General features: G+C 46.8%; 1 protein-coding gene across 1 annotated transcript; it reads left to right on the forward strand.

Annotated features, from left to right (window-relative positions):
• Positions 1-257: 257 nt before the first annotated feature.
• On the forward strand, positions 258-15,780 carry kctd5b (potassium channel tetramerization domain containing 5b; the record flags this gene model as incomplete). The annotated part of the gene is made up of 6 exons (XM_080541434.1): positions 258-485; positions 9,446-9,554; positions 9,664-9,755; positions 10,002-10,097; positions 13,552-13,677; positions 15,710-15,780. The coding sequence occupies 6 exons, from the start codon at positions 258-260 to the stop codon at positions 15,737-15,739; spliced, it is 681 nt and encodes a 226-aa protein (XP_080397560.1). The 3' UTR covers positions 15,740-15,780.
• Positions 15,781-16,017: the final 237 nt, after the last annotated feature.

Here is a 16,017-nt window from a genome sequence, read left to right on the forward strand (position 1 = left end):
TGGGGAGGGAGGAAGGGGAGTGGTGTCGCCTTTTGCATGGGGGGTTGGAGGAGAGAGAGGTTTCCTGTCAACAGCAGCAGCCAGGCGGTCATACCAGAGAGAGAGAGACCGACCGAGAGAGAGAGAGAGAGAGAGAGAGAGAGAGAGAGAGAGAGAGAGAGACAGACACAGAGAGAGAGAGAGAGAGAGACAGACAGACAGACAGAGAGAGAGACAGAGACAGAGACAGGCAGTCATACCAGAGAGAGAGGGCGGAGATGGCAGACGACACAAGCTCCGACACGAGCGGCCCCGTATACCGGAGGTGTTTGACTCATTGTCCCGCAGAAAAACAAACCCAATCGTCCGGGTCCGGTGCCTCCAAATGGGTTCGCTTAAACGTGGGGGGGACGTGCTTCCTAACCACACGACAGACGCTGTGCAGAGATCCCAAGTCCTTCCTCTACAGACTCAGCCAGGCTGACCCCGACCTCGACTCCGACAAGGTAACACCAAAAAATGTTGGGTTGAAGTGGAAACATGCTTTGCTAATGAGCGAAAGTAAACGTCGGAAGTGTTATGGAAACAATTTTATCCGACTTTTATGACTGGTTCAACTGTACTGGTTCAAGACATGTACCGTTAGCTAGCTAGCTAGTTTATTAATCCCACATAACGACAATTGAAAGTGTCAGACGCGACGTGATGGTAGCTAAGCTGGCTAGCTAAACTAGGCTAGCTGTCAGAGGAGGACAGTGAGTGAGTTTAGAATTATAAGGTTCTATCTCCATTTTTGTCAAATTCGAGTTTTTTTTTACATAATCTGATCCATTAGGTGTTTATTAATGCCTGTGTGGTGTTATTTTTTTAAAATGTTGAACTTTTTGAGTTAGTAATTCATAAAATACAAAGGCTATCTCATAAAACATAATGGAATGTAAAAACTTTGACGCTCAATATCTCTGAACTGCCCTAAACGGAGATAGAACCGTATCATTTTAAACGGAGATAGAACCTTATCATTCTAAACGGAGATAGAACCTTCTCATTCTAAACGGAGATAGAACCTTCTCATTCTAAACGGAGATAGAACCTTATCATTCTAAACGAAGATAGAACCTTATCATTCTAAGCTCACAAGTTGGGTGGGTGATGGCTACTGTCCCCTGGTCCGTCCCAGGACAGTGGTGGTGGTGATGGCATGATCACCCCTCTCTAGTTAACCTGTAAAGGCATAAACACGTGCTTGCCTTTTACAATATTATTATTATTCATTTTTGAGCTGTGATTCAGATGGAAATTAAATGTTAGCTGCTTGGTTCGTTTTTGCAGCGTGCAGAAGGACAACAGACAAGTGGAACAAAAGTCTACAGGCTAGAAATGATTCATCATAGCGCTCAAATGATGCCATGCCTCTCTGTCAGCTGCATATTCAATAGTCTTTAGAAAGTTTAGTGGGGTGGGCTTGGCATGAATGACCCCTATTCTAAACCATGCCGTAATCTAATGTGTGTAACGTGCGCATACCGAAAATAACAACGAAAGGCATTTCACTTGAGTCTTCACTTTTTATTCACCTGAGCTAGTTTGACAAATCTGCTAGAACAGGAAGAAGGGGTGATTACCATGATGGTCAGGTCATTTGGGTATTTTCTTTCCACTTAACTTACAGTAGGTTCCCCTCTCTACTCTAGCGTGGAAAAAACAAACAAGCGTGTGACTGGTTCTGCCTGTTTCTTTTACAGAACAGGATTTCTTAACGACCATCTTATTTTGTTGCAGTGTCACATGTTTAGTGTTGAGTCGCGTTCTCTCTTTCTCTCTCTCTATTTTTTCCTCTGTTTCTCTTTCAAACACACAAAGACCACAATGCCCATCCCCTCTGGCTGTGTGGCAGGCCTGCCTGTGTGGAAGGATGCTCTCTCTCTCTCTCTCTCTCTCTCTCTCTCTCTCTCTCTCTCTCTCTCTCTCTCTCTCTCTCTCTCTCTCTCTCTCTCTCTCTCTCTCTCTCTTTCAGAATGAGTGTGTTCTTGTTTCAGCCTTGTCCAAGTGGGGTGAGGCTCTTTTCTGACTGTGGGGAGCCACGGGGATAATGTCACTTTGCTCTGCCTGAATGGCTGCTTTGGGCTGGAATCAGGGGCCTCTCCGTCCCTCCATCTGCCAGCAGCAAGTGTGTGTGTGGGGGGGGGGGGGGGGGGGGGAGGGAGAGAGGTCTCCCCAATCCCTAACACTGCTTCTTCTCAGTTTAACAACATCAGTGTCTGTTGTTCTCATCAGGATTGTCTTATCTAGGTCCTAGGTCCATCTCTAATCTCGGTCATTATCCCACATTCCCTGGATTTAACCCTTGTCTCAGCCCCTCTCATACTCTCATTTACCAATGCTAATCTCCTTCCTAATCCCAGAATAATCAGTGTGTGTTTTGGTTGGATTTACCCAAACGTGAACATCTGATCATAAATGGAGCAGTCGTTTGTCCCAATCCTCTTTCTTAAAGACCCGATTGGGCTCTTACACTAATGCAGTTGCTGCTACTCTGCCTGTCTGCTGGCCCTGGCAGGTTTAACTAATGCTAGCCTTCTATTTATATAGCCTAGAGCAACTACCATTTACAAACCACAGAGCCAGCCTTATACACCTCTCAAAAATGTTTATACATGAATTCATTTCACACATGAGCGAGAGGCGGAGACGTGTTGTTTTGTTCTCCGTAACCTCACACAACCTCTCATGTGAGCCGAGCGGCCCAGGTTGGGCCAGGCAGGAAGCTCTCAAGATTGATGGCTAACTGGAGTGCTCTGTTTCAGGCACATGGCCGTATTGTGTTTCCCCAGCTGAGGAAATGAGTGAGAGGCTTGGTGTTCAGTCTTCAGTCACCCAGGCAGGATGGTGAGGTGCTGCTCCTGGCTTCAGGATGACGAGAGCTGGCTGGCTGCATTATTCATTCATTCATGTTGTTGACTACTGGATCGGAGCCTGGTTTAGCACACTGGAGCTGGATTTGGAGAGAGAGAGGAGTGGAGAAGGGAGGAGGAGGAGGAAGTGCACTCGCATGCACAGTCACCACAGCATAGCTGAGCTGACTGATGATGTGGGCCTTTTCCTTAATGTGTCTATTGAGAGCTGCCCCTATACCCATAGGAGGCCTTACTCTGTAGAATATAGATAATTAATTAAATAATAATTTTGCCATTTAGCAGACGCTTTTATCCAAAGCGACTTACAATTACGAATTACAGGGACATTCCCCCTGGAGTAACTGAGGGCTAAGTGCCTTACCCAAGGGCACACTAGTAGTGGTGTGGCTTCAGGCGGGATTTGAACTCACAACCTTCCGATCCCAAGTCCAACTCACTATCCACTAGACCACCACTACCCCTAGATAATGTGACTCCAATGTAATTATCATTATGTGCAAAGAATTGTTGTGCTGATGTAGTGCAGGAAAGAATCAAATGAGGCTTTAATAATACGCGGCGAATACTTCACAGAAAAAAATCTAATAGAGAGAGAGAGAGAGAGATGATCAGGTCTTTCAAAACATCACAGCTCTGACACCTCAAGACATTCCACAGCCATTTTTCTTAGGTGTGGGGCTCTCAATGTAGGGGACAGAATAGCTCCCCTTCACAGTATAGGCCTTGGGCAGCTTAATGTAAAGTGGTTACAACATTTTTCGACCTACTATTACAGACTAGCAAACGAGGTCAGAGAAGTTATGCATAGTATGGTCCCCCATCTTCCTACCAGGGGAGGCTGGTGGGGGTAGAAATCGGAGGACAGGCTCATTGTAATAAACGGAATGAAGAATGGTATCAAACACATTACAATGCGCTCCAATTTCTTCCTCCACCAGCCTCCCCTGCTTTCTACCCATCTACCTGCTGACTTCAGGACCATAACAGTCTCATATATACAGGATCTCATCAGTGCACACTGTGGTAATGCCTGGTGGCAGGCCAGCCTACTCTCCTCATCCCAACACGTAACCACTCAAGTGGAGTTCCAGCTCCCCCGTTTTGAGAGCTGCGTTCATCAATATTTCAGGATTCCATCGTGTAACATTCTTCTTCTTTTTGCATCCGATTTTTTTCCTATTCACCATCATTTGCCGTGCAGAGTGAGAGACCGGGAGGGAGATGGGAAGTCTCTTTCTCTCTCCTCTTTGAGGTGCGTACGAAAGTGGAGAGAGCCTTGCATTTAGTGTCAGTCTGACAGTGGTATCAGCTCCCTCTCTCCTTCTCCACCGTGGCTTCCTTCCGTTCACACAGCCACAGCTCAACACTTCACTGTAGAGGGACAGACCAGTGACAGCACCACTTCAGACTGAGTGCAGGGTGAAAAATTAACACCAGTCACCACCAGCCAAATGGCTGGTGAAACATGTGCAATTGGCTGGGAAATCTTTCAATCTTACCAGCCACTTTGGTAGGTGATCAACAATGGTTCGCAAGTACTGTGCTTCAATATCAATCAGTCGTGACAACTCTTCTGCTTCTGATAAAGTTCTCTCTGCTGTGCTTGCCTTCTTCAGCTTACTGTCACTGTTGCTACGGACCGATTGCCTTTATTTTTGTTAAAAGAAGATCGGAGTGGCTGGTGAAATGTGTGTCCACCAGACATCTTAATTTAACGTGCAATGATGTCGACAACCACAATGTAGCCAGCTGTAGTATTGTAGAACCAAAATGAACCAGCTGGAGTAATAATTATACATATTTAACATGGTGCTGCTGCCTTCCTTCCCCTGCAGTCCTCTTCTCTTTTCTTCTCCTCTTTTCCTCCACCTGGACTGTAGAGAACTATAGAGTACTCAACTCAGGACAGAAGTGATTTCCTGCTAAGCACAATCCCACACTTGATGGAACTCTTTAACAGCCTCTCACGCCAGGAAAGCTTTTAGGGCTCGTCTAAAAGGAGCTGTTCGTTTGGAAGCCTGAAACATTCATCCGTCATAAATTGTTCAGTTAAATGCAGTAGCCTACCATTGGCCTGTGAGCGGAGTGCTGAAAAGGCTGGATGAACCTGAAAAAAAAAGAAACCTAGGAAAAGAAAATGAAACGGTTAAATATTTTTTGAAAGATGAGAAGGTTCTGCATAATGTACATTTGAGACGGGTGGGTTATTCAGCAGTCCTATTTCGAGAGGTTACTGGATGCCTCTACTCCTAAGGGATTTAATCTCCAATACACTATGCTCCACTTCTAGGCGGCAAAGTGCTAGCGATGTCATGTGACCGTAAGATCTATTGCTTCTTTTAAACCCTGATATCCATCACTAACTCCTCCAGATCTGAGTCTTGACTCTTCAGTGAGGGGCTACTCTGATGCCGCAGGCTCCTCCCGATGCCCCTGCATCAATATCCCATGATGTGGACATCGTACATAAAGAGGGAGCCGGCTAGCCTAATTGAACTTCTACTTTGAGCCTCCAATCTCTAGACATCCAAAGCTCTTGTGACCGTTGGTGCTTTCATGTGGTAGACGGGTGGGCCACTGCCCGGTTTCCTGTGGGATGGTATCAGGAAGCTGGCGGATGCCGAAATTGGCAGGACGGGCTCTTTGTAATGCGTGGAACGGAATATGGAACGGTATCAAAGACTGTACTCAAAATAGAGGAAGTAGGGTAAGAGTTTAGGATATACTGTACTGGGGTCAGTTTCCCCGAAAGCTTCATAGCTTTATTTCTTGTGACGATCCAGGCCCACTCCTTTCCGAGACCAAAATAAAGTTCTTATTTTAATTCATTGAAATTAATTCCACTCACAGCAGCTTGACCTGCAAACATCAAACATGATTTTACAATTGTTACTCTCTGGCGACTGGGGAGAAATTAAGCACTGTTTACATAGCCGACCCCTGTTCTCTGACCCCCACCCCTAACTAGCGTTAGTCCACCCTCCTTCTCTAGCTCTACTTTTAAAATGTATCCCCCACTACTTCTACTTTCCTTACTTCTTTCTCATCCCCTTCCACACTAGTAATTTTCACCCATCTCTTCCTATAGTACCTTTTCCTCCCTCTCTCCCCCCGTATCCTCATGTTTGCAGTCTTCCTCCCTCTCTCCATCCCTCTGTTTGTTGCTCAGAGGCCTGTTCCCCCAGCCCTGGCCCCCAGAGACAGATAGAGGGAGTGTAGCTTTTGTTTTTCAACAGAACACACTGTGTCCTTTGTGCGTTTGGACCACATCAACCACGAGCCACTGCCCCTCTAATCACAGCTCTCCCCTAACGGGGTCACCCCAACTGGGGGCTCACTGCCTCATGCTCACCCATAGGACCATAGACTCCCAGGGGACCAATCCCATAACTGACCCATAGTGTGTTCCTTCACACTTCTACACTAAGGTCCACTTCTGCACTCCCCTTATGGATTAGTAAGTGTAGGGCAGGTGTGTCCATGGGCCTCTCCATAGGGCTCTTACACCAATCCTGTTCTTTTAAAGGGATGTTTCCGCGAGAAAGACTCTCCTAGAAACACGAACCTAGCAACGACAACTTGCGTCGTAATTGGTCAGAAATGTAGACGTGAGACTGGCAACCACCATCCCCGTCTCTTGCAACACCAATAGTAAATCAAATGAGTGGCATATCGGTAGCATATATGCAATCTCAGGATCTACTGTATAGATCCTTCACAGTTCTTCGCTCCCATGCAGTAGTGTGTTCGCTCATCGTTGTTCACTGTGAACAAATATATTATTAATATCACTAATGGAGGTACCAGGGGACCGACTCCAGTCAACCAAGGGGGTCCCAGCAGACAGACATGTTTCGCTAGAGAAAAAGGTGGATAGCATTTAATTTACACTCGACGACATCAGGGAAGGCCGGGCGGTGGGAGGACGGGCTCATTGTAATACATGGAACGGAATAAGGAATAGCTCCGATGTAGTGCCTGAGAAACATTTCACAGCGTTTATGTGCATTTATGGAAAAAACTCGACTACATAGCCTAGGCTGAGGTTTACCTTCCTGATCCCTGCACTTGATTCTAGAGAGAGAGAGAGAGAGAAAAATGTGATGTGATGGTGGTGTGAGTCATACGTATGAAAAGCTGCCGTCGTATGTAGGTTACACGTTCATAATAGCCCCGTTGTTTAGCTTAGTGTGCCATTAGCTGATGAGCCTGGCATGCTTCTATAAGGCTGGGGGGCAGTCTGCTGCTGCCTCTGTTATTCATGAAGGGTTCTATCCCTTTAGTTCTCTCTTTCTCTCTCTCTGAATGCTCAGTGTTTTTATAGCTATTTCAGTACAAACGTGACCCTTTCAAAGTCGGCATAACTCATAATACATTTTTGTGGTAAGTCAAATTAGTTCCATTTTTTTTTCTGTCTCAGTTTGAAAAGCCTATCTCCTTTTTTTAATTCTTTTTTTTATTGCTCTATGCCACGATAGCTGATACCAAACTCTGGGATTGTGAAGTTGGTTGTTTTTAGGATAGAAAGTAGGCTAGTACGTTTAAGGTAGCACACAAAGTACACAAGGATGAACTTACCTGACCGAGCTAACCTCTCATCTCTCTCTTCTGTAGGCTAGCTGCCTCCTACCTGTAGTTACACTTTAATGTCTGCACAAGTGCAATGAACTAATTCACAGCAGGCCATTTAAAGTGTGTGTGTGTGTGTTTTAGCAGAATAGATCCTAAATCCATGGGGTGCAATAAGGGTATTTCTGCCTCGGAAAAGGAGGCCAGCCAGCCAAAAGGTCCAGGTTCGTTACAACAGTAAAAAGCCTTGGGACCTTTTCTCATTATGTGAGAAATTATAATGGGTTTTCACTGTCGATCTCAGTCTAGTTAAAGCCTCTGTGTAAGACCTGGGTCACAGCCCTTGTCAAAAACATCAAATTTATCATAGTCAGAAGAGTGCGAACTCAAAAAGCCAACTCAAGCATATCTCAATTAATATCACATATTTTACATATGTAGGCTGTTTGAACCTTTAACCAGTTGTGGTGAATATGTGCCTTTGTGTGTCCATCAGGGCTTTCCTGCTTATGTGTTCAACCGTGACCAAGGTCCGGAAAGTATGAAAATGAAGCCTGTGTGTTTGTGTAAATGATGTTGGGACAGCTGGCCGAGCTGGGGCCAGAGCATAGCTGCTAATTTGTATACCGGAGCCAAATGCTCAGCTTTATGCAAACTCACACATCCTGTAGGATGAAGTGGATTTGCACAACATTTGGTTGTATTTATCCCCAGAACAAGTCTTTTTGTAAGGGCTATCGACACTATACACACTGTGGCTATTGACCTTCTTTAGCTGTAACATGTTGGATAGACTATTCTTTTTTTTGGGGGGGGGGGGCAATTTTTCCTTTTATATTTGCCATTTCTCAGGAAACTCGTGTTGACAGCAGACACTGTTGACAAACTGTCATTATTGCGTCTATGCTAAATGGAAGAAAGAGAGTGGCCGTGCCGTCATTTACGTTACTAGAAAGATGGTTGTGAGTTCTTGTCGTACAGTCATACTAGGCATTCTGGTTCTCTAGTGCTGGGCTCTGCGGTCGGTCTAGAGCTAGGCTAATTGTTTTGGAGGGAAGCTGGCACTGCACAGTGTTTTCCTCTGGTGGTGTGTCCCCTCTGTGGACTCAGCCTCCTGTCCTACATCTCATTCTGTTCTGCTCTAATTGTTCCACCCCCGCCCGCCCACCCCCCTCTCCCCAGGAGAAATGGGCCTCTCCTAATCACTATACTTAGACAAGTAGGGGAATGCCCACTAGGACAAGAAGGGGGGGGTCGGGGGGGGGGGGAATCAGACTGCCACGGCCCCCCCGTGGGGATACAGAGATGATATAGTGGAGGGCTGTCACGTGTGTTTGCGTGTGTGTTTAATTGCATATGTGTGTACACAGGCACACGTGAGCAGTTGTGTTTGTGTGCGAATGCGCAGGCACACATTTGAATGCTCTCGTGTGTTTGTGTGTGTGTGTGTGTGTGTGTGTGTGTGTGTGTGTGTGTGCGTGTGCGTGTGTGCGCGCGCGCGCATGGGCACACGTGTGTGCCTCCTCAACCCATGCAGGGATTATGCGCCCGGGAGCTCTCTCTTCATAATTCATAAGGGCTTACATTAGAGGTTCAATGACCTGATAAAGGCCTAGCTTCGATGTGTAGTTTGTTTATGTGTTATAGATCATGTTATATGGTTTGGGGATAGATGATGACGAGTCCTTTGGGTCTGAACCTTTACGCAACTGTCATTACCCAACGGCAGTGATTCAGACTTCATGACTGAATTATTTATGTTTCTCTTGCTCCTTCCCTCTCTCTCTCCTCCCACCCTCTCTCCTCCTTCCCTCCATCTCTCCTCCTTCCCTCTCTCTCTCCTGTCTCCCTCTCTCCTCCTTCCTTCTCTCCCTCCCTCTCTCCTCCTTCTCTCTCTCTGTTCCCTCCCTCTCTGCCTTTCCTCCCTCCTCTTTACCTCCCTCCCCTCCCTCTCTCCTCCCCTCCCTCTCTCCTCCCAGGATGACACAGGTGCCTATCTGATAGACAGAGATCCAACGTACTTTGGGCCGGTGCTGAACTACCTGAGGCACGGAAAGCTGGTGCTTAACAAAGACCTGGCAGAGGAAGGTAAGACTACACACACACACACACACACACACACACACACACACACAGTGTGTCCAGTAGCAGCTCAGGTACCCTGGGTTGGGTATGTCAATAATACTTTGTTTCGCAGGAGTTCTAGAGGAAGCTGAGTTCTACAATATCCCATCATTGATCAAGCTCATCAAGGACAAGATCAGGGAACGCGACTGCAAAACCTCACAGGTGGGCAAATGACTGTGTGTGTCTTATCACTGTCACCGTCTTAACACTGTCACCGTGTGTTTAATTTGGAGGATACACTCAACTCGCACGTCTTTCTACCCCCCCCCTCCCCCCCCCCCCTCACTCTCCTCCCTCCTTCCCTTTCTCTCTCATGCCTTCCTCTCTCCTCCTTCTCTCTCTCCCTTCCCTCCCTCTCTGCCTTTCTTCCCTCTCTTCCCACCCCCTCCTCCCCCTCCCCCCCCCTAGGCGCCAGTGAAGCATGTCTACAGGGTGCTGCAGTGTCAGGAGGAGGAGCTGACTCAGATGGTCTCCACCATGTCTGACGGCTGGAAGTTTGAACAGGTAACGCCCCCTCCGTCCTCCGCCACACACATGACCTCACATGACCTCTCTTAGCTGTGCTGCGCTCTCACCCCTGTAACCCTCACACTACCGCCCCGGGGAGAGTCCCAAACAATCACAATCAGAAATGACGAAACATGTACTCATGTTGTTGATTGTCCCATACATTGTATTCAGAGAGGTGGAACATATACACAATGTCACAGATAGATATGGAATGTATAGACACGCATTTACATGACATACATGACGATGGTTGTTTCTACATGACGGAACTATCTGAACGTTCTGTGATGTTGCATCCTCCTGAACAAGCCCATGACCCGGGGCCTCCGTCCCCTCTGTGTGTGCTTTGGTTGGTTGTTGCAGCTTGTCAGTATAGGTTACGGGCGGGCCCAGCAGTCAGAGTTTCTGCTGATTGTGTCAAGGGAGGTGAAGGGGGAGGAGCCTACTACTTTGCCCAACCACAGCAAAGAGGTGTGTCCTGTAATCTTATGTCCGTGGGCTGATTGGCCACTGCATGGTCCTCGTGTACCCATCCACACCCCCATTGGCTCCTGTGTATCCCGGCTCCATACATACATACATACATACACACACACACACACACACACACATACACACACAGATGACGGCCATTTTTAGTTGATATTCAGTTTTTCTAGTGCATGCTGCCCACCGGGGCCGGGGTTCGTATCCCGGCTCGCCAGATCCAGATATGGCCGAGGCACACGGGAAGCGGCATATTGGCCGGCCGCTTTCGAGGGGGGTATAGGAGTATTTCTGGACTAGGATCCGTCGCGCAACACCGCCCCCTGGGTGCCGGAATAACGGTACTGGGCTCGAGGAGCCAGTCAGCCTAGTCTGCCTGGCGCCCTCCTCTGGGACTGCCGGCCACGGGGTCGTGCGGCGGATCCCATGCAATAGGCAGGGGATAATTGGATGCTAAGTTGGGTTAAATTGGCTACCAAATTGGGTGAAAAAGGGATAAAATCTGAAGAAAAAAAAAAAAAAAAAAAAGTTTTTCATTCGTACTTCGTTCTTTTTTTTTTTTTACCAGAGGAGCAAAGAGAACACGGCACCCCTTTCCTTGTCTGTTGTATTTGATTTACTCCCCATGTTCACGTGTGTTCTTGTTTGGTTGTGTTGTTATGCCTCATGGTGACTGGTATGTTTTACCTAGGCAATGTATCAACCAGTGGAGGTAGAAATCGGAGGACGGGCTCATGGAATCGAATGAGGAATGGTATCCTCCTGTTTCCATTCCATGCTTTACAGTGAGCCCGTCCTCCGATTTCTACCTCTACCAGCCTCCATCGGTATCATCATCGTACTGCCAGTGGAGGTTGAGCTGGTACATTCATGTTGGCTCGAGTTGGAGAGAGAAATCATAAAGACTCAAATGAGTCCTTTGGATTATTTCAATTCACAACATGGCTTTTGAGTGAGTGTACATGTGCGTGTGTGAATGAGTTAAGCCCGGAGTGAGTGTCCCCCAGGGGAGAGAGAGGGATCACCGGATTTCCCTGAGAGCTGGAATCTCTCTAATCGTCTTAACTGGGGTCGGAGGTCACATGGGAACCCCCTAGAAACACTTCCTCATGGAAGGCTTACTGCTCAGCCTCAATGAGCTGAGCACAGTCATCTGGGGATACCAGCTTAGCTATAGCACCCCCACACACACACACACACACACACACACACACACACACACACACACACACACACACACACAAACACATACACACAGCTATAGATAACCCTCTGCCTTTGTGTATAGACTGCTCTAACTGCCCAATGATCTCTTGAGTTTGAAGACCTCTTTTTCACAGAGAGACTTGGTCAAGAAAGTTGGCAGGAATGTTACCCTAGCAAACAGGTGTTCTGAACGTATGCTGAGTCTCAGACTAATCATGCAGTGTTCCAGGGAGCTTCTCGACTGTGTCTGTTTGTTGGGCTCAGTGGAGGCTGCCGGAGGTAGAAACCGGAGGACGGGCTCATTGTAATGCATGGAACTGAATGGTATTAAACACACGTTCGATACCATTCCTCATTCCATTCCGTGTATTACAATGAGCCTCCATCCTCCGATTTTTACCGCCGCCAACCTCCCCTGGTTTGGGCTCGGGTTGGTGTGGTGATGGGTGGGGTTCTCTGAGGGACCGGTTGCACCTGGCTGGTGCAGTCTTAACATGTTTGTCGCGTTGAGAGAGTATCACTCCTGTTGATGGGGTAGAGTTTACTCTTTAAATAGTAGAAGGACGGTTTGGTGCTCATACAACAAGAAAAGAGGCGCTGCCGTCAATCAATAACCTACGCCTGTTCGTAGAAGAGAGCCTGAATCGACACACTGTCAAAACCAAAAAAAAAGACTTAAAATATGTTATTGAGCTCAGATTAAAAACATGAAGGTATTATTACTATAACTAATGGCCATTTACTACGGGTACTATTTGCTTGTTCCCATGGCCTCCCGTTGTGAGATCCCTGGACCGGTGGCAACAACAGGCTGCAGCAGAAGGGATTATGAACTAATGAGCCTGGTTTAGCTGTGAGCATGTCTCAACATGTACACCAGGGGAGGCTGCTGCTGCTGGTGGTAGATATTGAAAGACGGCGGTGGCTCATTGTAGTGCATGGAACGGAACAAGGATTGGTATCTAATGCTGGATACCAACGCTGGATACCAGTACTGGATACCTCATTCCGTTCCATGCGCTACAACGAGCTGCCGTCTTTTAGTGTCTACCACCACCAGCCTCGGCTGTTGAAGGCACTCTGCTCAGAGGGGGATGTGTTGTGTTGTGTTCCTCTGTTCTGTTTGTCTGACCTGGTGTAGCAGCTAGTCTCCTATGTGGGGGAAGTACCTCAGTGTTGATTTGCACGCGCGACAATTGATTTAGCACGTCTTTATCACTTTGCATGGTTTTATTTTAGAGTGTCGTCGTTCTGTTTTTTTTTACCCTGGTGATTGGTCCCACCTTCGCTTGAAATAATTCACTTCCCGTTTTGATGTCAGTTGGCTTATGTTTGCTATCTCTTTGACTAAGCCCAAGCATTTGTTTTCTCCTATCGATAGCCAGATCTCTTTTTTTTATCTGTTTGTTTGATTTCCATATTTCTCACCGTCTCTACCCTAGTCTTCTATTTGAGACTTTTCCTATTGATGTTTTCCCTCTCCCATCTCTCCCAACTCCCTTGTGTCTTTTTACTTGTTCTCTGCTAACTCCGTTAGATAACTCTTGGCCTTTGTTCTGGAACTCTCTATCTAATCTATTTTTTACTCTTCGTTTTGTTTTTAGCTCTATCTAAAGCTTTTCCCTTCTCTGTTCATTACATAACCCAATTTTTGTCCTAATTTTGTCTCACTGAAGCTAATTCTCTCTCTCTCTCTCTCTCTCTCTCTCTCTCTCTCTCTTCTCTCTCTCTCTTCTCTCTCTCTCTCTCTCTCAAGCTGGTCAGCATCGGCTCCTCCTACAATTACGGCAACGAGGACCAATCAGAGTTCCTGTGTGTCGTCTCCAAGGAGCTGCACAACCAATCATACGGCACTAACAGTGAGCCCAGTGAGAAAGCTAAGGTGAGCTGTGTGCGTGTGTGTGTGTGTGTGTGTGTGTGTGTGTGTGTGTGCGCGTGTGTGTGAGAGAGTGCATGTGTGTTTACATCGACAGTGAGCCCAGTGAGAAGTCCTTGACAAGCTGGTCTGAATGGTGGCTTGTTCCGGCTGTCTAAACGCACCACGTTGATGAACCAGTGCTCCTATGGGACTGTGATAAGTAGCCCCGGTTCACTGATGGTCGTCTCATGAAGGAGCACATTTAACAGCACGTCGTCATGGAATATGTCCTTACTCTCTGGTGCACAGAGAGATATCAGAATTTTGTTTAGTATTTTCTGCAAAGTAGTCAATGATGAAGTGGGTAAAGTTAAGGATTTATAACTATTGACTTTAATGAATCTAGCCGGACTGTGTCCATGGTCAGTTACCCAGTCAGTCTGTATCAACATTGAAAGGACAGTTATTCTACTGTTACAGTATCAGTCAAAGGAGCAGTAGACCACTCCCAGGTTTAATAGCATTACTCTAGTACTACGTACGAGATTTGTGTCGTGTTCGCTTTCGTGTTTAACAGCCAACGTCCTAAACATGCTAATCCCTGTCAGGAGGACCAGGAGAGCAGCGCTGGGGGATTAGAGGGAGTACCAGAGAGTACAGTAACCGGGGGGGGGGGGGGTGTACTCTAGTGCTCTCTCTGTGGGGGCTGGGGCTGTCAGGTACTGTTAGTGGAGAGTGTGTTCCTCTCTCACGCACAGGGAGCAGAATAACAGTAGTAAGAGGAGCTGTGGGAGTTAAACCTCCCCTGTGTAGGTCTCCCGGTGGGGACATCCCTGCTCCACTTCTGGGGATGAGGCGTTACGCCAGCCCACTTTGTCTGAATTACTGCATCATGCTCCGCACACACGCACATGCACACGCATGCACACACACGCACGCCAGGCTCTGCCTTCTTTCCATGTTGGTAAATCCATTGAACGGTTGCTTATTACTGCACAGTAGGTTAAGATTAACTAGTCTTGATGGGATGAATTTTAAACTATAATGTGAGGAGCTGATGTTGTGAGTGAACCACCTGTTATTGCGGGTTTAGGCCTAGCTCCAGGGGTCAGACACAGTAGTTAGGCCTAGCTCCAGTCTTGTGGCTCTCCGTTGGACTTCACTTATGTCAGTAGATCTGGTGAGAAAAGGTGAACTGTACATGTATGTATTTGTTGCAACGGAAATTGTGACAAATGATATAATGGTTACAGGTAAATGTTTTAGGATGTTTATTTACCTCCTCTGTCTGTTTTATTTCCCTTTCCCTATGACATTGACGCCCCTTTGTGTCCTCTCTAAGACTGTCCTGTCCTGTGTTTCCTCTGTGCCGTCTGTCTGTCGGTCTGTCTGTCTGCATGCTGCATGTTGTCCAGAGTGAGGACGAGGACACGGATTATGAAATGAATTTGTCGGATGATTAGGGTTGAGTACTTGTTATGATGATGATGATGATGAGTCAACGGTGAGCTCAACATGCCCTCTATAGCTCCCTCCCTCCTCCCTCCATCTCTCCTCTCTTCCCGCTCCATGCTTCTTTGCTGTAGCTTTGCCCGGGTGGTGATACAACCTCGGTTCATGAGAGGTTGTGTAGTAGTTAGGATACTCGTCCAACCCTCTGGTCTCAGGGCGGACACTCCCAACCACAAGGCCACTGAGACACTGAGAGGTGGCACACTGACCGTTCTTGTCCTAGCCAGGTTTGGGCTTCCATCCATTGAAATCAGTTGTGTGTCGTAAGTGTTGAAGTGAATGCTGTGCCTCTTCAGGACCCAGGTTGATTACAACTGACAAGCTTTCGTCATAGCTACCAGACAATATTTTGCTTTGTATTGCTGGCATGGGTACCTAGTATTGTATAGAATAGAATACCTTGCTAGCTTCAACCCATATCCTTTTTTGAGTGTGTGCAAGTGTGTGTGTGTGTGTGTGTGCGTGTGTGTGCGTGTGTGTGTGCGTGCGTGTGCGTGCGTGTGAATGTGAGACTTTCACTGATTGTCATCATTTGTTTTTCCAGATTCTTCAGGAGAGGGGCTCAAGGATGTGATGAGTCAGTATTAGAAGCTTCCGGAATAAAGATGCAAACAAACAAACATATCATTGAAGAGGAAGAACATTTCACACCATAGAGAAGACACTCCCCGAAGTCGACATGTCGTTTGTTTATCTGTTTTTTCCTCCATTTTGTTTTTATCTTGATGATGTAAATATGTCTGTTTACTGACTCTCTGTGCCTGTACAGTCAAACTGGACTTTTCTTCTTTTTTTTTCTTTTTAATTAGTGACATTTTTTTTCTTCCAAACTGAATATGAGGAATTCTAATA

The sequence above is a fragment of the Nansenia antarctica genome, assembly GCF_963989245.1.
Source record: "Nansenia antarctica genome assembly, chromosome: 11".
Taxonomy (NCBI): Eukaryota; Metazoa; Chordata; class Actinopteri; order Argentiniformes; family Microstomatidae; genus Nansenia; species Nansenia antarctica.